The 24,113-nt window shown below is 36.6% G+C and overlaps 1 protein-coding gene across 1 annotated transcript in view; it reads right to left on the bottom strand.

Moving 5' to 3' along the window:
- LOC763655 (gamma-aminobutyric acid type B receptor subunit 2) overlaps window positions 1-24,113 on the bottom strand; it is a 74,406-nt gene that overhangs the window by 36,712 nt on the left and 13,581 nt on the right. Inside the window, exons 4-6 of the mRNA XM_030980829.1 lie at window positions 19,858-19,923; window positions 19,096-19,167; window positions 18,384-18,503 (exon numbers count right to left, since the gene is read on the bottom strand). Coding sequence (XP_030836689.1) covers window positions 18,384-18,503; window positions 19,096-19,167; window positions 19,858-19,923 — 258 coding nt within the window. The remainder of the gene's footprint in view (window positions 1-18,383; window positions 18,504-19,095; window positions 19,168-19,857; window positions 19,924-24,113) is intronic.

The following is a 24,113-nucleotide window of genomic DNA, read 5'->3' as shown; positions in this document are numbered from 1 at the left end:
AATAACCACATTCCTTTCAGACTTTTTGATTCATTAAATCAAGCGTAGTTTGCAATTTCCGCGTAAAAGAAAGTATAGTTCAAATTAGGATAAAAATGTTTCATACTTTTTTTTTTAATACTGAAAGTATTTTGAGAAAAAAAAATGATATTACCAATGACATTAAGACAGAAATAATAAAAAGAATTACCACATTCCTTTCAGACTTTTTGATTCATTTAATCAAGCGTAGTTTGCAATTTCCGCGTAAAAGAAAGTGTTATTTGATGTTATATAGTTCAAATTAGGATAAAAATGTTTCATACTTTTTTTTTTAATACTGAAAGTATTTTGAGAAAAAAAAATGATATTGCCAATGACATTAAGACAGAAATAATAAAAAGAATTACCACATTCCTTTCAGACTTTTTGATTCATTTAATCAAGCGTAGTTTGCAATTTCCGCGTAAAAGAAAGTGTTATTTGATGTTATATAGTTCAAATTAGGATAAAAATGTGTCATACCTTTTTTTAACACTGAAAGTATTTTAAGAAAAAAAAATGATATTACCAATGACATTAAGACAGAAATAATAAAAAGAATTACCACATTCCTTTCAGACTTTTTGATTCATTTAATCAAGCGTAGTTTGCAATTTCCGCGTCAAAGAAAGTGTTATTCGATGTTATATAGTTCAAATTAGGATAAAAATGTTTCATACCTTTTTTTAACACTGAAAGTATTTTAAGAAAAAAAAATGATATTACCAATGACATTAAGACAGAAATAATAAAAAGAATTACCACATTCCTTTCAGACTTTTTGATTCATTTAATCAAGCGTAGTTTGCAATTTCCGCGTAAAAGAAAGTGTTATTTGATGTTATATAGTTCAAATTAGGATAAAAATGTTTCATACCTTTTTTTTAACACTGAAAGTATTTTTGAGAAAAAAAATGATATTACCAATGACATTAAGACAGAAATAATAAAAAGAATTACAGAAAAATGAAGTCTGTTATAATGAAAGAGAATTGCTTTTTAAAATATTGAATCATCATCTCATTACGTAACCATGGAAATCATACAGTAAAACACGTCATCTCGCAGGGGATGAATTCCCCCCCCCCTCCAAAAAAAAAAAAATGTTGTCCAGATAACGACAAGAGGTTATTTTCTTATTCTGAGACCTCCCTATTATAATATATACACCCTGCGTGTACCTGTAAGCTTAACCCTTTACATCGCTAACACGGTGACCCAGATATCAGTCATGTCGTCCATTCTATAACCCGATCAAAACACCAAACACGCCAAAAACAAGAGATCGAAGTTATTTTTGACGCACCGAAGTGGGTCAGAATTCGTGCACCATTTGCTGAGCAAACATCCAGCCCATACACTGGGAAATCTGATGCGTGCTAAACACAACAATCTAATCAACATCTCTCTAAAAGGCTGATATGGTTGAAGTGGTGTTGAAATTATGATGATTGCCCACGGCTCTGGAGTTTATTTTGAAACCGCCAAAGTAAAGCACTTTAGGTAAAGCCTCTCGAGGGGGCCGCCGCAGGCAGACGAGTTGGTAAAATGTCTTAATTTTCTCGGTGCATAATCGTCAGAATATTATATGGTGGTTTCGTATTTGTGGAGAAAGCGATGAACTTGTCGATTTTTAAGAAAAGTGGTTGATGATACGGGTGGCAGCTTGTGTTTTTGATTGGGTGTCTAAAGGAGAAAGATGAATAATCTGATGGAGAGAGGGTGAGTTCCAGAGGTTTGTAGATGGTGCAGAGAGAGAGAGAGAGAGAGCGAGGGAAGGAGGACAGAGAAGGGCAGAGTGACAGAGATAGACAGATACTCACAAACACAATATATAGTGTGTGTGTGTTCATGTGTGTGAGAGTTAAAGGAAGAGAGGGAAGAAAAGAAAAAGAGAATCTCAGAGAATGAGAGACAGATACAGAAATGAGGAGATATGGGTAACCACCAGGAGGAATAGAGACAGAGAGAGAGTGAGAGAGAGTGAGAGAGAGAGAAGGGGGGATACCATAAAGGTAACGAGGAGTCGCTAACCGTACATGATTAAGAAAATCAAATATTACAGGAACAAACGTTTTGAAAAACGATATGATGTAGAATAAACTTGCCAATCAACATGATTAAAGCTCTTGAAGTGGCATAAGTGAAAGTAATCCCGCCGCATTTATTATGTTTTTGTGTTTGGTGGAAAAAAGTAATTTAAATGTTTTCATGTTTATTTCTGCTCTTTAGAGTATGGACATATATAGCCTGTTCAGAGGCAACACTTTGCAGGTCGATATTTCATTTTCCAGATTGTATATTCTTCCCGGGGCTCATTTGGGTGTTTTAAGTTGGTTTTACTCAATAATGAATATACATAAAAGGAATAGAAACATTTTGCCATTTACGATGGAGGGGCCATTCCTAAATTGATTTCTTTATGTGGAGACCTGAGCAACGGCAGCTAAAAATATGACAAAAAGAAGGCAGTAAAGAAGAACGACGAATTCATGAATATATCAAACATTTATTCCTCTTATCATATTCCTTTATTATATTATACTCATTTTCTCATGGGATTTGCCAATATTATTGTATCAGAAATCTATGAATTGTTGATATACATGTCACCAATCATGAAACGACGAGTTTAAGGATTCATGAGGGAAAGGGGTTCGGCGAGAGGGAATTTTTGATACTCTAAAATATAAAGTTGAGCTCGGTTCATGCATATTTCAAAAGTAACTGTCGGGATCAATTGGAAAAGTTTGATCAATGCAATACATAAGAAAAGTCATGGTTCATGGCTGGGGGAAAGTTCATGCGAAATGTCATGTATAGAGAGAATGTTTATAGTTTAATGTTGGAGGAAAAGTGTGAAAGGATAGAGGGTTAGGACGGAAAAAGCCTCGAGAAAGGGAAGGCCACGGATAAAGAAAGGTGAAGGACGAAGAAAAGATAACAAGAGAAAGGCTATGACAAATAAAGGCTCGTGATAGAGAAAGCTCAATGGAAAAGAGTTATGAGGAGCAACTGGATACAATAAAGATATGAGATTGATGGCACGAAGATGAGATCGGAATAAAGAGATTGCGGATAAATCACGGTGATTTTGGAAATAATCCAGCCGACAGATAATAATGGAATTCGACGAGAAAGTCAATAACCAAAGAAAAACACCGGCAGAATTCAATTAAATCAGAAGAAAATGCATCACAGGCAGACATTCGTTTTAGTGGAAAAGGAAATAAAAGAGAGAAATGATGGGGATAGGGGAAATAAAGCGGTGGATTTAAATAAGAAGGATTTTGATGAAAGCACCAACAACGTGGAGAAGTTAGAAAACTGAACTAGATTAGTGAGGAGGCGATATATGATTAGAGAAAGAAATAGAGAGGGATGAAGAGGGTGAAGGGAGACATAGATAGGGGAGAGATATGGGGAAGGCTAGCAATAGAGAGTAATGGAGGGAGAGGGTTAAGCGGAAGGGAGAAAGAGAGAGAGAGAGAGAGAGAGAGAGAGAGAGAGAGAGACGGAGAGAAAGAGAAAGAGAGAGAGAGGGGATGGGGAGGGGCGCTGGTGGGAGAGAGAGGAAGTGAAAGCTGGGTAAAGTGAAAGACAGGGGGAACGGGAGGGAAAAGGGAGGGAACCGGAGAGAAGAAAAGAGAAAGAAGAAAAGAGAGAGACAGAGAGAGACAGAGACGGAGAGTGAGAAAGAGAGAATGGAGAGGGAGAGACAGAGACAGGTGAACGGGAGTGGAGAGAGAGAGAGCGGGAAAGAGTTAGAGACAGGGGGAAAGAGAGGAGAGAGGGAGCGGGAAAGAGTGAGAGATAGGGGAACGGTAGGGGAGAGAAGGGTAAGGAAGAGAGAGAGAGAGATGGTGTACTTTTAAACTTTTAGAGACAAAGAGATAAAAGAGAAATGGTGGGGGAAGGACATGCAGGTAGAACATTTCCCTTAATACCACCGGAATTTATTTTGGTCAGGTAATGAATAAACTCACACACGTAAGTCGGAGGGTATAATCCGCTGGGGAGCCCAGCAGGACTAACCTAAAAGGGGAAGCTTGTCACGGGTAATGATTGGTGAGGCGGTGTCATGACAACTGTGCTGGAAAGGGTGGAAAATACCCCAAGAATAAACGGATTTGGCTTGATAGATTCCGCCAGATTGAATATGCAAGGCCGACATTTTCCTGTCGAGCTGGCATTAGGGAGATCTTCTAAATATCATCGGAAACTGCGACGGAGATTCGGTGCTTGTTTGTTTTTCTTCTTTTGCTCAAAAAGAAAATGAGAAACCAGAATATAAAAGAACTTTAATTATGCGGAGCATTTGAAGTGGATTATTGAAAAGGAAATAAACACGCCTCGGCGGGATTTAGTGCCTTTGAGGGATATTCCCGCCCTGGGAATATCGTTATTTCAGATTTGTGATATGTCGCTTGTTATTTTAAACTACACTTTTATCAGCCCTCGCAGGATTAAAAACGCAAACAAATTGAAATAAAGTAAAAACAAAAACATAACATAACGAGAATAAAAAAAACCATCTCGCGTGATGTATTTGTGCCATTAGCATTGCTCCGACTATAGGTAATCTCTAGCTAAATTGATAAATGTTAATAATTAAAAAATAGAAATATTGAAAAAAGAAACTTAGCTAGAAAACGGTTGGGGTTACATTTATTTTTCAGCGATTTACCTATATGATTTTATCGAGAAAAATACACGGTCCCCTTTGTGTTTATACTTGGTACTAAGCGGTGAAAATAAGTTTTGGGAAATTAGTCGTTTTTACAGAAAAAACGATAACCTCTGTGTAGAGATCAGCTGTGTCGTTATATTCATTGTTTGTGAAGCAGGGTATTTCGGGTTCACCATCCGATACAAACTGCGGCTTCAATGCTCATTATTAAACAACATTTGTAAAAATGGTTAGATGCACATTGAACGCTTTTATAACACATGCAACTTAAGCTGCGGGTTTACAACCAAAAAAGTGCATCACCACCTAATAGACAGTGTATCAATTACCCAGTCCCACGGATAAGACGTAAAGTCGTATTTTTTACTAAATATTATACGCAAAACATTGTAATCATTGTCTTATGGTCGGTCAATCAAACTGAATTTTATTGATTAACCAATAAATGACGGATATCAAGGACAATCTGTGGTAGATATGAACGTATTGGAAAGTGAATGGGTGAACTTGCTTCACAATTTGTTTTAAAGGGGGTATAGCATGACGATACTACGTGTCTTTCCCGTGAGCCTGACTCGGGGCCAATCGGGTATGATACGACAACGGACGACGCGACCGCACTATTCACGTGCGTGCAACATAGTTACGCGAAACCAAAGCGTGAGGAGAATTTCGGTCTATTTCGCGAACGCTATAGTGCGCGCTGACCGTTAATCAAGTCCATTCGTTTACATACAGTTGTCCAAAAGAAGTCGTAGATGGCGTAAACCAGTATTGGCCATGCTACACCCCCTTTAACCAATGAATGACGGAGATCTTGGACGATCTTTGGTAGATGTGAAAGTATTGGATAGTGAATGGGTTAACTTTAATTTGCCCAATAACATTACCCAATTATTTCGTCGGTAACTACATGGTTGGTAGAAAATAACCAATTATTGAACAACATTTGCCCAACATCGATTTGCCAAGTAACATCTACCCAACTTATTTTTTACCTTTGATTAGGTAACTTCATATAGTAAATGGTTGGGAGAAAATAACCCAATTATCGGACATAAATTGCCCAAATTCGTTTAACCCAGTAACATCTGCCCAACTTTTTTACAGTGTAACTCATTGGAAGACTATACTGTTGTGCCTTTGCGTATATAAAACGCGTACCCTATTTCCAACCACATGATTTCTTTTTCATCTCGGAAGTGTAAAACAATCTGCTTACTATGTATATTCTATCAGTTACACCCTTCGCTATACGATTAACGTCGTGGAGTGGTGAAGAAAAAAACAAACATTATTTATACATTCGCCATGTTTTCTAAGAAGAACGCTTGTTTCATGCCGTGTATATTAAGACATAATCCTGTCGGATGTCTTTTGTATTACTCTCGTTTGTCCTGCTATAATGAAAGTAATGAATGATAACAACTTCTTCAACGATGGAATATATCATTGAGTACTTCCACTTCAGTGCTCCCCTTCTGTTGTGTGTACTCCTATCATGCTTATGACAATTATTACCTGCTCTATATTCAAGCAAGCAGAATCCCAGAGAGAAAATGTAATTAAAACGATACTTTACGGTAGCATTCTTTCGACTTTTCATGTGGATGATTAAGAGAGACGCAAAATAGTGAGTAATGAAACTTTTAATTAAATTATTCCTATAGCTGTCTACACGCTATTTTCAGTTGCAATTCACTCTTGTAGACCATAAACGTTTCTCTTAAAAATAGATATGATAATACTGACTACGGCGCTCCCATTATCAATGAAACAGTATACTATCATGCATACACATCATGCAAATGTGTCATGATGTTCTCACTAGAACGTTCACATCCCCCTCTATATCGGGAAAATCGAATGATCGCGGGCTGGCAGTTTACTAGCACAACAAAAAAGAATCGATACTACCCTGAATTGTGGACGCGCACGCGCGAGCCGAGCTATAGTCTGCTGGCTAGAAAATAAACGCCATTAGTCCGGTCCCCGCCTTGTATAGCCTATTAGCGGACGGATCCTATTTCGACCGGATTTCCCGCGGCCAGGTATCTGGCAGAGACGATGAGGACGTTGAAAAGGGCATCGACACGAATTTAGAAACATTTTAGCGCGATCCGCGAGCGGGGAGGACGAAGGCGGGAAACGTGTCCGTTTAATGTAGATGAAGTTTATTATCTCGATATGAGAAGGCGTGACCGATCCCATGAATGATGGATTAAGCGCCTTTTCATGCAGTCCGCTTTGATTTCCCCCTGTTTTATTGCACTTTTGCATATTTTCATATTAAGCGTCACTACACCTCTTTTCTCCGTTTCATGCTTTAAGAGCTCTATAATTTATTTTCACATTTTCACTGCCTTTCTCTCTGTTTCTCTGTCTGTCTCTGTCTCTCTCTCTCTCTTCCTCTCTCTCTCTCTCTCTCTCTCTCTCTCTCTCTTTGTTTTAGTCTGATTGTCTCTCATTCTCTGATATCGGTCTGCTTCCACCAATTATCATTTTCCTTTCCGTAATGAAATACCTAAATTCTAACCCCAACGTTTCGGTGTGGCAGAAAAAGAAAATAGGCCTAAATATGGGTCGGCAGCCTGGGGCAGGCGGGGATGTCTTGGGCAAAACCCTCCTCCTCGACAATTCTGAATATGCTACAGTTTGATATCACCCTTCTCCATACATTAATTGTCAACGTTTCATGCTTTTCGTTTTCACACATACAAGACATGAATGTATTTACACAGTTCATGTCATCATTATCTCGATCCTGACCAACCTAAAACGTCTGTGTTAGCTTACGTGTATCGTGTTATGTATACAACTACCGTAAAAAGCCCACAAAGATAATAAAATAGGGCACAGTGTACTGTATTACAATGGGGAACAAACAGAAAAGGGTTTGAAATTAAAAACCAGACCAATAATGTCTGCTTTCGCACCTCCGGGGTTTTCATTGAACTTATTGAAAACTCGGGTGTATGTTTTACCTCATTGTCCAGGTTTACATGGTTTAGGACTAAAAAGACGTTAATGCATTTTCTATGAAGACGAGGTGGATTGATTGTGCAAGCCATTTACAGTTAAGAACCTCAACCCGAAAATATCGTTAATTTATTAGTCATAAAAGTATGCTTGATATGCAAACATGAACAGATTTCTCAACAAATACACATTTAAAGTTTCCTACAATATAATTATTAGATATACAATCTTCTTGCATTAACATATCTTCATAAGAGGGTGTGGTAACTCGTTCTCTGCAGCTCATGGATAGTCACCACACCCTTTTTAAAGGTAAAAAGCTCATAACTCATTCCTATGGATGACCCTCTCTAAAACAACCGCACCCAGTTTCTTGTATTAACAAATCGACTAAATGATATCAATTTGCGACTAATTGGGCATTTCTGATATCGCAAAACCATTCAAGGCACTATTTTTCCCGAAAATAGTTAGCAATTACATTCTGAACTTATTATATCGAAATGCAAAAGAAAATTAAATATTGTAATAAATTATATATGAAATGGACGCTTATAAAACTGCTATTAAACCTTATTCATTCTGATAATAGAAGGAAAACGATAATATAATTCCAATTTTTTAGTACAGTGGGCGTTTAAACTTGATTTGAACCATTGAATATTAAACGTAAAACCTGTTTGAAAAAAAATGTCGAAGATGGTGTAAATGGGAACTTACATCAAACACTAAAGCAAGGTCGTGTAAAGAGTACTTTCCAAAAAGGTTCCTGCCTCGTTAACCTTTTCCATGTGTAATGGGTTGATAAATATCACCCTAAATATAAATGAATGATTAAACAAGAGCCTAGCCAAGTGGATAATGGCAAAAACATATAGAGCAACTGCAATTAAATTATAACCTTAGCTAGCTTGCCTGCGCACCTTATTCTGTCTTTCCTTCCTCTTTCATAATCACATTTTAACGTTCTCAGCCGTCCCCTTACCTTCTGTTAAAATTATGCTTTGTAAAGAGTAGTAAATTACAACTAAAAAGATGAAAAATAATATTATATACTGTTTTTGTCCTTTTTCAAAGGTAAAGGTGAGTTGAAAATTACTGTCTTCTAATTTGTCATCTCAATGACGACGTTTTATTCGAGTTTTAGGGACAGGAAGTTATCACTAGGGCGTTGGCTATCCAATTGTTTAGAACATGATTGTGTTTCCTATTTAAAAAAACGAATTGTATTTATTTATTTGTACAGAGATGTGAGAAACTGTGAAAAGAATTGTACATTAAAGACATTTCTTAAAATGCAAACGTAAGAAAGTTGTGACAGTTCAGTAAGGGACTACTTGGACACGTTTATCATTTGCATGATTTAACCCCTTTACTTCGCTACTTTCTATGAATCTCACTCAAGTTTTTATCAATGATTATAATAGTGGGTTCTTGTTTGGCGCTTATGTCTGTCAGACTTGACAATCTCTTGGTGCTCCACCTTTTTTTTTAAATCCCGGCTTTAGCATGTGTAGGCTGTGCATCTAAAAAGAGTACACTGTAAAAAGGAATTTGTTCATTGGTAATTTTTACGTATTTTTTCCATGTAGAATTTACTTGAAAACATTAGTTTTGCCACTTACGCACTAAATTTAAGTCTTGCTAACTCAAACTTTCAATTTAGTAGAACATACGTGGAATATTTAAGTAAAATCAAATACATAAGAACTTTAAGTAATTTCAGCTTGTATTAATTTAGTAATTTTAACTCAAAATCAGAAATTATACGTATTACTCAAACAATTTATGTTGATTTTTCTTATCTTTTTAAAGTAAGGACCGATGCAGTGCGTAATAGAAATATTTACGTAATTTATGAATATTCATTAAGACCAAATTAAACTCTTTTTTAAATAAAACAATTCTTTTTTGTGGTTGAATGAAAATTTAAGGACTTTAAAACATTTACTAATTCATTTAACATGGCTAAGCAAAGACAAGACAATTTTTAATTGTTACCCAGTTGAAAACAAATCAAAACTTGATATTTCAGGAAATTGTCAACCAATTTTCCTTTTAAGATGCTGCGATCAAGTATATATAACATTTGGAGCCTTTCAATATGTGTCGAATTGAAGCGTATGTAATAGTTTGTGATGGTGGTAGATATATATATATATATATGGTTAAATCTTAAATAGAAGTAGTGTTAGTGATTAGTGATTAAACTTAAATAGAAGTAGTGAATGATTTATAGTGGATGTTACTTCAACAAGTTGTTAGATTAGATGGGTACCAAATCGTGCAATATGTAATCCTGTCATAGCTTTTTTTAATTATCTAAAATGATTACAATACTTAAATTATTTACGTTAATGTAATTCGATTTAACTGAGTAAAAATTTATTCAGCAAAATAAGTAAATTCTACTTAAGATGCCGTAGGTAATATTTACTTAATAAAAATAAGGCAATTTTTTTCCTCAATTTTATTGAGTTATTTCGACTATTATTTTGTTTACAGTGTATGGTCATACGCCAAAATCCCATCAGTTCGAATTAAAAGGGCAAGACATGCAGATATTGCAAAGGGAAGTTTGATATAGTATAGTAAGAAAACCGAACGTGCTGAAACTAATGATTATAGGAGAATAACGTTCAATACGTTGTCTACAAATCAATATAAAAGATATTTATAATAAGATAAGGTTTTAACAAATCAAAGTTAATTCTAAACGTCATTTTTGCAGCACTATTCAATAATCCTGATTATTCCTAAATCAGCGCGCTTAAATTGTCGAAAGTCCGTTTCAATGTAAAACATATAAAACCTTGATTCACATCAGATTGATATGTTCTGCAATTTACCAACATCAATTGTGTTGATACCATGGAGATTTATGGTTGCCATGGATACTCATTACCGCAGAGAAGCGGTTTTGTTGAGGTTGATTGTTATTCAAACACAGAATTCGTATTGATTTCAACAAACTTGTTTTATCTTTATGAAGCACATGGTGTAAGATATAAAAGTAATTGTTAACGATTTAATAGCGCGTGATATGAACAATTTGAAAAATAGATAAAGAAAGAAGGAGCGTCACGAATGTCTCATTTTATACTAATTATACTTTGAATGTAACATGAACTCATTCATTGTAAATATGAAATGTTTACCGACCTGAAAGTATTCACATGTAAAATATTGAATATTGACTGCCATGAAACAAACTGATGTAAAAAAGCACTACTATATGTTATTCCTAAATTAAATGAAAATTGTATAGCCCCCGTTTACAATCCTTAATCCCGTTTCTTACGAGACGTCATTTTTATTGACGCAAGGCTGTGTCACCGACTGGCGCTGTCTTCGAGGCGCCTTGCGAGTGTGATTGTGTACGAAGGTTGAATACACCATGGAGAGTGTAAACGTTGCGTTGAATCGCTGCGACAGGCACTGACTGTTCCTTCACATGCGCTATTATTATTAACGCATGTAGCAACGCATTCGAAATGACGCTTTGAGTGTGAAGCCTCGGTCACAAATGCCATTACGAACTGCTACGAACGCCGTACGAACGATTTTCAGACAATGGAAATTCGGGACGACAATGGAAAAACAGGGGGATTCGTACGAAATTATCGTTCGTATGAACCTTTGTGACCGTCGCATAACGGGCTCGAGTCTCCGTGACTATGTGACATTCTGACGACACATCGTGGAAATCTCAACCGCATCTGTCATCATCGAGCAACCCGTCAGCATACCTCGTATGTGACGGGCGCATCTGTGCATCGGATTGGAGACGGGACAATTTCGTGCAATCAGCTAATTACAAATATGTTCAATGGATGATAGATTCATGAATCCCTACATGCCTACACTCAAGTGTAATTGCGTTCCAGACCTCAGCTCAATGGACATTAATGGGGAAGGGAGTCTCACAAAACGCTAGCGTGATTTGAAAGCACACCACATTTTCTGAGGAGAAATATTTGATAATTGTGAATTGAAAGTTTTTTATGATGATAATTGGGAAAAGTAACGATGTTCGAAGAAAATTGAAATTCGGGATAAACAGAAAACTGTCTTTTTTTGTTTAAAGTAGAATTCATTTAAAACTGTCTTTGTTACAAAATAAGACAGATTTGTTCAAGTAAATTCTATACCTTCAATATCAGTATTGTTTTCTTACAATTACAGATGTGATTTGATTGAATTCTGTCAAAATAGGGGTATTTCGTATATACTGCAATGACGTGTAACTATTGGCACACCATAAGTTTATAAACACACAAACACGCACGCCCACTGTTCATACACGTAGTGGCAAGAGCAGAAAGGGAAAACCTCGGGTAAGCAAAATGAAGAAGACTAAGCAAACGAAAGATAGTTTGACATCAAATGTAGATATATTAAAGCCCCACTGTCCTACTTGTAGCTACTTGCTCCCTCTATGTAGAAAACTTCCCCAATCGGTGTCTGTTGGTCCCCCATGATCCTCTTTTTCTGAGTTAATGAGCTGAGTTAATGAGATAGCCACCTGTCAGTGACCTCGCTGTGTAGTCTAATCCCTTCTGGCCCATTAGTATTGACGGTCATTTTAAAGACAGGATACAAACAACAGTACAAAAATGGTTTAACAAAAGTTAGCAAAGCATTATTGACGGAAAGGTTAATAGAACAACAACAAAAAAAAATTTCAATATTTTGTGTGTTTTTTTAAAATTTAAGTTTAGTTTTATTCAACACACAATGAGATTTGGGGGAATCTATGAAGACGAACATGTGTGTCCATGTTTCTTCTAAAGTGAGGATTAATATTTTGATTTCATTTCCGATTTGGATTTAAATCTAGAGCGGGAAAGTGCTCGACAGGATCACAAAAAGAGTAGTCTCTGTACTCATGGATGGATTTTGTAAGCATGTCAAGATGTGGGCGGAGACGAAATTTCGAGGACAAAATGTATGCAGACAATAAAAGAAGAAACGGAAGTAAAATGGAAAGAATTTCCATACAAATTCATTCCTACTGATAAATTAAATCATCAAGCAACGTGACAAGAACTTCTACTTTTCTTTTCTTGGAATGCATGAATGCAATTCAATTCTCTCATGCCATAGTTATGCAATTCGGGCCCTGGATAAGGTTCTACTAGATCTTTTCAAGGGGATTCAGGCTGTCATTTTCAAGGTTGAAATTTTGCATAAATTCAGGGATTTATGATAGTCGTGTTCCAATCACTTGACTGGCTTTGATGCTTCGTTTCCATGCAAAGATTTTGTACAAAATGTCGTCTCATTCCCCCCGAAGTCATGTAATAGTCAGTGTATAATCATTCTTAAAGATGAGAAAAGGAATTCAAATCTTTACTATCCCCCCCCCCCTCTCTCTCTCTCTCTCTCTCTCTCTCTCTCCTCTTTATCAACCTTTAAGCATTTCATGTTCCTAGATTGTCAGATGTTGATATGAATTAGGATATCTGCTAGATTTTTTTGAAAAATGTAATTATGGAAATTGTGTGGTTACTTCGTAAAGCTTACTCAATATTGCGCTAAATCTCAATTTAAAGTATTAATACCGCTAACATCTCGTTCCGGCCGGTGGGGCTCATATGCAGTGATGTAAAGGTAATACAATTTCACTCTAAACAATGTTGGGTAAAATAAAAAATAACCCAGCACGATGTTTATTATGTATGCGACCAACTTTTAACATTTTTTGTTACCAACTTGAGTTACATATTTTCGAATTAGGGTCAAAATATAGCATAATTACTCCCAAATGGGCAATAAATTAACCAAGTCGGGTTGATACATAATTACCCTCAAGACACATCCATACCTGGTCGTACTTGATAATTACATGTATGTATTCGTTTCGTATTATTTCAAAGTTGATCTTATTCCTGATATTGCTTTAGTGCATAATATGAGAATTACAACCTAAACACATGGACGACAACATGCATTGTAGCATTGTAAACTCGCTACAGACAGTATAACCTGTTGGAATGAAATTGGAGGTAAAAATAAAACTATTTTAGAAAATCCATAACTGGAAAATTCCAGTTACACTGAGATAAATCTATTCATAGAAATCTTAGAAATTAATGAAGCTTTTACGTAGGTGAGGGTCGGGTAGTAGCCATTTTTACACATTGTTAGCGTTCGGATAAACTGTTTGTTAACTCTTTAAGCTGAAAAATACATCAGTGATATGTATTCAGGTGATAGAGAGAATATGAAATGCCCTAGAAATAACTGAAGTTCAGATACAAAAATAGCAGGAAGGCTGTCATTTTTCAAATTTCCCTGAGGTCATGGCTCCCTTCTGATCGGAAATAGCAAAATAGCAGCAAGAACAAAAAGCAAAATAGCAAAAGCCGTGGCAAAACAATTTTACTTCCGTGTGTTGTAAAAATGGGGATTTACCCTCTCTCAATTTCTTTGAAATATCAATCGCTCAACGATTCTCAACGGTTTCATATTATTTAATCTTTTGGGAGGACTTTTCACACTTTGGTGTCTTGAATGGCAATATATTGTTTCCCCTAATATATCATTTGATACTCCAACTATATAATAAGAGAGAAAGAGAGGGAGAGAAAGAGAGAGAGAGGGGGAGATATATATATATATATATATATATATATAGAGAGAGAGAGAGAGAGAGAGAGAGAGAGAGAGAGAGAGAGAGAGGGAGAGAGAGAGAATAATATGGAGAATAAGAGGAAAGAGCGGCAGATATTGACATGATCGGAGAAACACGAAATATTAGAAAGGAGAACAAAATGTAGCTGGTGGTGAATTCGGATTCGAGTAAAGGCGAATCGGTGAGTTCTTTTTAAATAAGAGGGGAAAACAGGTTCTAATTCATTTTCACTGAGAATACGACGATACACTGCCATTATCGGAAAGGAATTCTGCCGGCGAGGTAGAAACATGTTGCATCAGTCTTAATTATACGAATTTTTTTTTAGTTTTTATAGGTTCTTAAATTTTGGTGATCTTTTGAAGGAATGGAAATGGGTCACACTAAGCATTGCTAATTACTGCCGCCTATCTCGCCAATATACGCAGCAATTGTGATTTTATTATCAACGCTACAAACCTGCCTTCAGTGATGCAATATGAAGGAAGTGGGTAGAAGAGCGCTAACGTAAGTAAACCAGGTTCCCGGCCATCCAAGATCTATTTCTTGAGGTGAGCCAAATCGCGGCGCCGAGAGGAGCGGCGTCATTGCTGCTCCCCTTCGAAACAACCGCTTGTGTGAACCCATGCTCATCCATCAAACTGTTGCTGCGGTAATGAGGCAGGCATCAGATGGGGGTGCGGGATGCATTCCTGACATTTGCCCAAACAGATGAATATCTCAAAATATTGCCAAGATACCGATTCATTCGCATTTCAAAACACATCCGGATTGTAGAACCACTCCCCGAAGATTTCTTCTTGACGAGTGGGGTGAAGGGGGGTTAATGAAACCCACCCGTACCCCCTTGAATCCTATTATTGGAGTCACTTGTTAACCTTAACGTCGATTCAGTACACGTATGCATGCTAAATAGCGACAATGGTGCTACCCCAGGGAAGTGTTTATTTGTGCTGAGGGTCTGCGAAAGCAAGCTGGTGCTCTCCAAAAACGGTGTCACGAAGAAAGACGTCAATCCCTAGTCGCAAAGTAGAACGAGCTTTGATCCAATAACTTGTGGAGTCTCTTCGCCAGAATCGACTTGCCCTCCAGTAGGAGAAGAAGGTGATAAGGGGAAACGAAGACGAAGAAGAAGACGACGAAGGAGAGGAAGAATACAAAGAAGGAGAAGGAGGAGAGGATGCTGATGATGAAGAAGAAAAATTGCAAGAGGAGGAGGAGGAAGAAAAGGGGGAAGAAGAAGAAGACAAATAAATAAATAGTAGAAAAAGAATAGGGAGGAGGAAGAAATGGAAGAAGGAGGAGAAGGATGAAGAGGAAGAAGGATGATAAAGAAGAAAATGGTAAGAAAAGCTCTCCGTCTAAACTTCTAGTCCTCGCATTTATCTCAACGCATTCTACACCATTCAAAACGTAGATTGGGGATGAAAAAAAGTCGGTACACGAATTGGCGACGGCAGTTATAAATTATCTAGCGCCCCTGATCGGGAAAAAACTTTATCACGAATTTGTGAGAAACTTATTTACACGTTGGCAAACATTGTAGATCACACATGTTAAGCAATCATGATAGCCCTTATAAACAACATGAAAGTTATATACACCTTTTCATAATCTAAACTTAGAGATGTTAGACTTTACTTACAGAAGTTTGGTTAATTTGTGTTTGCATCTTCTGTATAGGTGACACGGTTATCAAGATTAGGTTTGTATTAGTCTAACGTATCAATAACTTTACTTTTCATAATCATAAAATTTTATACGTCCACTTATAACAATCACGAAACTGAAAATCTACTAAAGCAGCTCTTAAGCAGTGCTAAATGTAGTAGTTTGGCTCGGGATTACGTGCAAAAGCTTCCATTCTGGTTTACCATGCTTTTGCTCTTTCATTCATTAAATTGCTCTCCTAACTCAAAATCATCCACTATGATTTATAAAGTTCATTCATCACGCCAGCTCTTGTTTCTCTTTCAATCGTAATATTCTTACTAGCCCGTAAATTCTGGTTGACGACGACAGTTTGTAGAGCGCGATAAAAATGTTGAGATTTAGGGTTCGTTACCACTGCGATGCCATGAAGATGACGAATATAGTTTCACGCTTCGAGAGTGACTATAAATCATGTGGATTCTTTTTCTTCTCTCTCATAATGTGAACAAAATGGCGTCCTAAAGCAATTGCTGTTAAGTTTTTCTTTCTGGTGCCTCTGCACCCTCGCTCAATCCTCAGCTCTCCTCACTTTATTCGACTTGCATGATTAACCCAATAATTCTGAAGAGGATTTTCGGCAAACTACGTCACGACTCGATGTGGGTCTTGGACTAATCCAACGCAGAATCCCAAATATAAAGGCATTTCATGAATGTACAATGATTTGGACTCTTCATCAGTCCGACAAGGAACATATTATTCCTTTTATGAGCAAAATCAACATGTTTGGCAATGATTTGTGGGTTGTGAAAATATATTAAGCATAAGCTTGCTTGGATATCGATGCATGCTTCAAGTCATGTCAGTTCGAATTAGGCTCCCTGATGGATCGATGCGGTGGAAAGATGGATGACGAAGGAGGGAGGGAGGGAGGTAGAGAGAGAAAGAAAGAGAGAGAGAGGAGAGAGAGAGAGAGAGAAAGAGAAAGAGAGAGGAAGAGAGAGAGAGAGGAAGAGAGAAAGAGATAGAGAGAGGGAGGGAGAGAGAGAGAGAGAAAGAGATAGAGAGAGGAGGAGAGAGAGGGCTGACAGAAGAGGGAGTTAGAGCAAGAGAAAAAAAGATGGAGAGAGATAGAGTGAATGAGAGGGGAGATCGAGAGAGCAAGGGAAAGAGACAGAGGAGGTTACTGGAAAGACAGAGATTGAGGGAAAGACGGAGATGGAGAGAGACAAAAAGAGACAGAGATGTAGAGAGAAAGACACACACACACATCATGATGAATGTGGGATGAGGAGGTAGACGAGACCGAAGAAGAAGCGACCATTTGACAGAGGTATTCCCATTTCTGGCTTTCTTGTTTCATTGTTTACGCCAAAAGCTTTTAATATTACACCGCTGTGGAGGTAGTGGCTTGGGCAGCGGCTCTAATTATTGCCTCGTAAATACAGCCCCTCGATAGCTAGGGTTTGTTTCGAGAGTTTTGCACTTGACTGCCGATATCTAGACGGCATGCATTCGGAGACATCGCGCAAGTGCCTGTGGTATTTACTTTTTGAAGTCTCTATTAACTCTGCCATTCTTCCTTGTTGCCAGTGTCAAGGCAGATACAGACACGGTCCACTCGCCAATTTTGGCACCATCTTCAAAAATCCGTCCTCCTTTTGTCGCGACGCGTCACAAATCGCTAAGAACGCGGCCAGACTCGTAACACAGGTCACTATGTGCAAATGAGAGCTGCGATTTGTATTGAAGATGATTTTCAGCAATTTATGGTGAGGCTGATTTTATTTTACTGGTTCAAACAATCAATCTACTGCAGGATAACCAACCCTTCAAGAATTATAGCCATGTTCTCTCGACAAACGATTCCCATACCAGAGATCCAGATTAGCTTAAAGGTATGGACCAGTTTTTGAAACGCCCCCTTCTCAAAAAATGAAATGAAAGCTCTTATTACCAATTATGTGAAAGAATGTATTTTGACTAATACGTGATGATACAAATTTTGGCGGGAAAAACCTATATATATATATATGGTATATGATATATTTGGTAAATTATCATATCGATCCGGCCTGGATAGATATCGCGAATGCACTTCAGCATGCATTGAACATTTGGGCATATATTTCTGCTTTTTTGCGAATTTAGGTTGAAGTATTGCCATCTAAACCTCTGAAGGCAATATTTAAACAATATTGAATAGATATTTTGCACTCAAAACCCTTGAACCCTAATTTTACCACTACTGGTCTTTAAGTATTGATCACTTTTTATTGCTTATTTATAGTACTATAGGAATATTTCGATGGGTATTTTTCTGCATTGATGTACGCCTTTTAATCGACTGTTTTTATAAGCTTTGTGGACAATGATGAATTGAATTTTAATTTCTTGACTTACCATTTTTGAGATGGTTTCGTTGTTACTGTCCCCTAGAACATCAAATGTGACTGCAATGTAGCCTTCCACTGCCGCCGAAATCTCCTCTGGAGCACAGTCGGTCGTTTCATCATCCATTTTCTTCCAAAAGAAAACAGATTACATATACTAATATCAGTTATTAGCAAAATATTGTACCGGCTATTTTTACTATATACAGACTGCCGTGTTTCGGATGCTATTTCAACTTTCAACTATTTTTTTATTCATGACTATACAACTGCAAGATTTGTTCGTGGTGTACTAAATACATGAAAATTGTTTCGACTTTACATATGATTTATATAAAAGTAAACGTACATTTGTCCGTGTTGTTTCTAGCACACTATAGTGTCATGTTGATGCCATGTTTAAAGCACATCTTCTGCCTTTTAAAAAATATAATTTTCATATTTTAAAGATAATAAGTATTTCTGTAAAATCACACAAAGTAAGTGTGTCATTGTGGTACCGAAGAGGAACGCTTTAATAGCCATGTAAATCACATTATTCTTCTTTTGTGTTTCCAAAAATTTCCATCACGCATTTTGAGCCAATTCGATCAATATGAAAAGATATTTCTTTTAAAACAAAATAAAGAGATGATTTATTTTCTTCTGTTTATGTGTTTGCCAATTTTAATAACTTGATGTAACGATAAAGATTGGTCTTAAAGTTACGACGTAATACTTACCCACCACTCATTTTCGTAGTGCCCCCATATCAACCAGACGTAGTTCAAACCATACAACTTGGCCTTGTAGGCCTAGAAAACAAACACACAAATAAATAAAGTTTGTTATTAAACAACATTCATTGGTCCAAAGCCAATCAGTGATTGACATCACAACTCTACCACGTCTACGTCATAATGGAATGAGGGAGGATAGAGCAGTGATTGGGTAGAATTTTATACATTTATAAAAGTGATAACGAACCAATAAAAGTGTTCAAACCATGATCAGAACAATAATTTGTTTTAATTAATCAAAATGTATGAAGCGACCTTTGAAAAAACCTCTGATAAGTTTATTTGTCTTCGTTCGCATTGTTTCAGTTAAGTATTGGTGGCTTTTGTGAGAGTAAACGATCAAATAAGAGGAAAGTTATTAAATGCTGAGATCATATGATAATAGTAGTATCACGTATATACCCTTATCTGGTATTCAGTAATTCATAGAGTTAAATAGATTCATGTAGATATTATTTATAGAAAACGATGCAGTTATATGAATTAACAGGAAATAAACCAAAAGTAATATCAAATGACGTTTCTGACTATTATAAGTTTTACGAGTTTTTGTCCTTGTATTTCGATCGCACATCTCAGTCTACATTTATCAAGTCTATACAAGGAATTTGTTATTATATTTTGGTTATGCAGAGTATAATCCGTTTAAATCATTACATATCAATACAGACTGAGTGGAATCGTGTTCGATGTCAATATTCTCACCTCACAGAATACTTGGATGGCCTCTTTCTGGTAGAAATTACCGATGATGACTCGCACATCTTTCTCCTGAATGAGGGATACACACAGAAATATTATTGTTATGATTGTTAAAACAACCTCATGTTTAAAGTGGTTTAATAATGTGTAGAGTATGAGAACAACCATTAGGATCAATGTCTCGCATGTGATCCAAGTTACAACAATTATATTTGTTTCTGAATTACAGTGACACAAAAGAGAATGATTGTTTAAATGATATGTTCTTAGTGAATATTTAAGGTTTATATGAAATGTGAAATGTATCATTTTTGCCGGGTAGGAGAAATATATAAGTTTGAACTCCTTGAAGTATGGTGGTAGGCAGAAGAAACCACTTCTCGTATCATTTTGCTGAGCAAGATACAGTCAAGAGTAGAAAGACACTGATCTTCTACAAGTGGCATAGATGTGCGCGCACCTGGGAAGAGGGCATTTCATATTCCATCTACCCCCCCCCCCCTCCATTTCGCTGGCTCTCTCTCTCTCTCTCTCTCTCTCTCTCTCTCTCTCTCTCTCTCTCTGTTATATCATTGTGGAAGGACTCCCCCTCCCCGTATACTTTACTTTATTAAAGAGATACGCAAAATCATTAGTGGAATGACAATCGCTTTAACATCAAACGATTATTATGAGCCATCATCAGGAAAACAGTCCAAATAATTCGCCATTACCATGATTTCAGTCCAATAATCACAAAGGAAATCGATTTCTAAGAAACTAAAATTCCTCTGGGGTGTGTTAATTCTCTATTCTTACTTTCCAGAAGTCAAACGCAATTTGTATTTCTTAATTTGGGAATATAACTCTGATAGCCTCAGGATGATCAACTTAAGATCTTTTATTCTACTTCGCTCAACCTTGAACTACTACCCACACAATGACAATTACACCAATTTCACCAACTACCTCTGAACATTGGTTAGAAAAGTAAGAACACTTTCATCCGAGGCATTCATCAATATTCCCTCTGCATGGGAGACGGTTCTTTTCTATCAAGACCAGAAAAACCTCTAGGAAGACAAATCTTGCTCCTGAATTACCAATTCACCGTTTGCGAATTGGCCATTCTTATGATAAAGAGACTTTTCTCCTATGCAGGTACATTTTTTCAGTGATTGATTTGCGTTATGACAAATAAAACATAGACGTATATAGCATCACATCTTCGATGTAGTATAAATGGAAAAACCCTTGTACTTAGACATAATTAACTTGAATGATATTAAACACAAAAAATGCATGGCAAAAGTCACCATGTTCAAATTGGAATATGTAGAATATACAACTCTATTTGAATTAAAAAGAACTAAAAGAAGCAAATATGCATAACTATGCAGAAGAAAGTAATTTCATCTGATGTCTCCGACAATGGTTTTCCAGAAGCTACTAGAGTTAATATTATTTTTCTTATACAAGGCCTGTTCTATGAGACTCTTTAGTGTGTATTCACATGAAATGAATGGAAAAACCCTATGGGCCTTTTGCTGGATGAAAAGAATTGCGCGAGGAAACGAATGTGACACGTTTTGATTGAAAGTGTTTAGATAATGATAACTACTTCTTCTCTCCCTTCGTTCATATTTGCCTTCTTCTTCTTCTTCTCCTTCTTCTTCTTCTCCTTTTCTTTATTTCTTTTATATTATTGTTATGATTGTTATAACGACCTAGCCACCTAGGCAGAGTTTCATAGTGTTGAGGAATGTAGGTATTGGGGAAAATCGATTAAATTTAAGAAACTTTTTAAAGTGTGAGAAATTGCTACTGAAATGATCCCCAGATGGGCTAGTTTTCTTGGTGTTATTATGCCAAGAACGCTGTTGGGTTTTTGCAGCTTCAAATCAACTTGATTACATTTTGCAATTATCTAATAGAGCCTCTTTTTTGTCTCAGTAGAAGGCCAACCGCAGACACTCGTATTTCTATATCCCTCTGTCTGTCGTATTTCTATACCCCTCTCTCTCTCTCTCTCTCTCTCTCTCTCTCTCTCTCTCTCTTACTGTTACTCTCATCCATTATCTCTCTCTCGATATTTCTCTACTTTCATGTTTCTCTTTCACTTTCTCCCCCGCCCCCCCCCCCTTTCTCTCTCTCTCTCTCTCTCTCACTTGCGTTTTTAAATAAAACAATAGCGAAAGAACATCTTCCTGACTGTGAGATTGAAACATCTGATCGAGGTTAGTTATGGCCACTTTAGGGAATTCTAGGGAGTGAAAAATAAAATCGTTAAAAATGTATAAGAAGACAGAAATGGAATATTGTGTGGCTCGTCTCATATTTGATTATAGGTCAAGGACTATGCGGCTTGTGCGAGGTGTAGACGACGTGGTTATCGCGTTTCATTTTGATAAAAATTAATTTGATGAAATAATGGATGCCTTTTTACTTTTTGTTACGATTTTTCTGAAAGCAACCACACGCTTCCAAGGACAAATGAAGGATTGAAGCTGCTTCCGTTCCTCAAAATATTAAAGAACCAAACTGCATTGGACAAGCATTAAATAGAAGGTTGAGATCTGGGAAGAGGCGAAATTTGTGGGCGTTATCATTGTAGTATGCAAGTGTGGAAGAACATCAGATAAAAATGTTCCCTGAACAGCATGGCTCTCCAAATGCCTTGATATTCTAAATAGGGCATGTAATATCCTAAAAATTGGGACGGATTTTATGCCACATGTTCGTGTAGTCCCATATACATCTTTCTTTGTACAGTGCTTGTTACTTTACCAAGACTGGGCCAAATTCCTTATTACATGTATGTTGATGGCTCCAGAACCTTTCAGTACACACCAATACTTATATGCCACATAATCAGCTTTTTTTGATCGATTCCACACCGTTTCTTTTACAATCCAATCGCATGGCCAAAGCTCAACCTTACGGCTTGTTCATATATATATATATATATATATATATATATATTATTTTTTTTATTTTTTTTATTTATTATTATTTTTTTTTTTTTTTTTTTTTTTTTGGGGGGGTCTTTATCTAATATCTGTTATAAGGTAAATGAACTGGAACTGCGCACAACAATGGTCCTACTCGTTTCCACTTAGGCTTAGGCTATGTTATAACACAGAGTTAAGAAGTGTATTACTCCTATATATAATGAAAAAGAATATTAAAAATCGCTGCTGTTTATCGCTTCATACCTCAACGCGGCTTTAGGGTGCATTATTCATCAAATCATTTTCATGGCAGGGTAAAGAATAAAAACGCCCAGTTATAAGCTGCTGACGATGATCACTATCACACAGCGCATGTCTTGTGGGAGACTGTTGTCTTCTTTACCGCAAGGAGAAAAAAGAAGTGAAGGCTTGTTACACCAACAAAAAAAGTTTTAACAAGCCTTTGGATTTGGGACTTTCGCGCTTAGAATAAATGAATACAAGTTTCCCCGGTTATGGCTTCCTACGCACCATTTTTATTCATTTTCTTGAAATGTATTTCCAATGTAAATTCTCCGTCGATTCTTTTCCTATTACACGCGATTTATCCAAATTTATCCAAGTTTATCCCCTTCTCCTGCTTTGCATTTCTCCAAACTTGTTGACAAATCCTGATATTACTCCCACGCTTTTCGAGGGTAGCTTATTGCATCTTTATTTTTCTCTGCTGAGTGGGAATTACTTTTACTTTAAATGCATAAAATGATAGGGCGGGTACGATTTTGCCAGAACGATTGTGATTTGTTGATGATGGTGTTGTTGTTGTCGTTGTTGTGGTTGTTTTTGTCGTTGTTCTTTTTATCTCTTTGCGCATGTTTTTGCTAATTAGATTGCCCCTTTTCTTTTGTCGATGGTGAAAATACGTCCAGAAATAAAGGTTATCAAGTGAGCTCATAATAAGAAAAATCGCCTACATGATTTTAGACGTGATGACTTTACTATAAAATAAAAAAATAGGGAATTAAACATTCAAGAGGTCTAATGGATGATGTTTTTGTAATGATGTATGCATACATATTTTGAACTTTAATTGTGTTATTCTGGTTGCACTTCAGGTATCATTTGAATTTTAAGATCTCAAGAAGTTATGAATCAGAAATTGTATTCTTGTTCTGAGTATTTGAAGGGTCTGATGTGATCACGACTGAATTCGAGAAGGAGTCAAGGAAGATTAAAGTGACTCAGTATACATTGTTGAAGGTTGATGAAAAAATTGCTTAATTTTTGTATAAAATGTTACTTACTTTATTTTTTCTAATGTACACTGTT

This window comes from Strongylocentrotus purpuratus, unplaced genomic scaffold (assembly GCF_000002235.5).
Source record: "Strongylocentrotus purpuratus isolate Spur 01 unplaced genomic scaffold, Spur_5.0 spur5_scaffold_11, whole genome shotgun sequence".
Lineage (NCBI taxonomy): Eukaryota > Metazoa > Echinodermata > Echinoidea > Camarodonta > Strongylocentrotidae > Strongylocentrotus > Strongylocentrotus purpuratus.
This window is presented reverse-complemented; position numbering and strand designations above follow the sequence as displayed.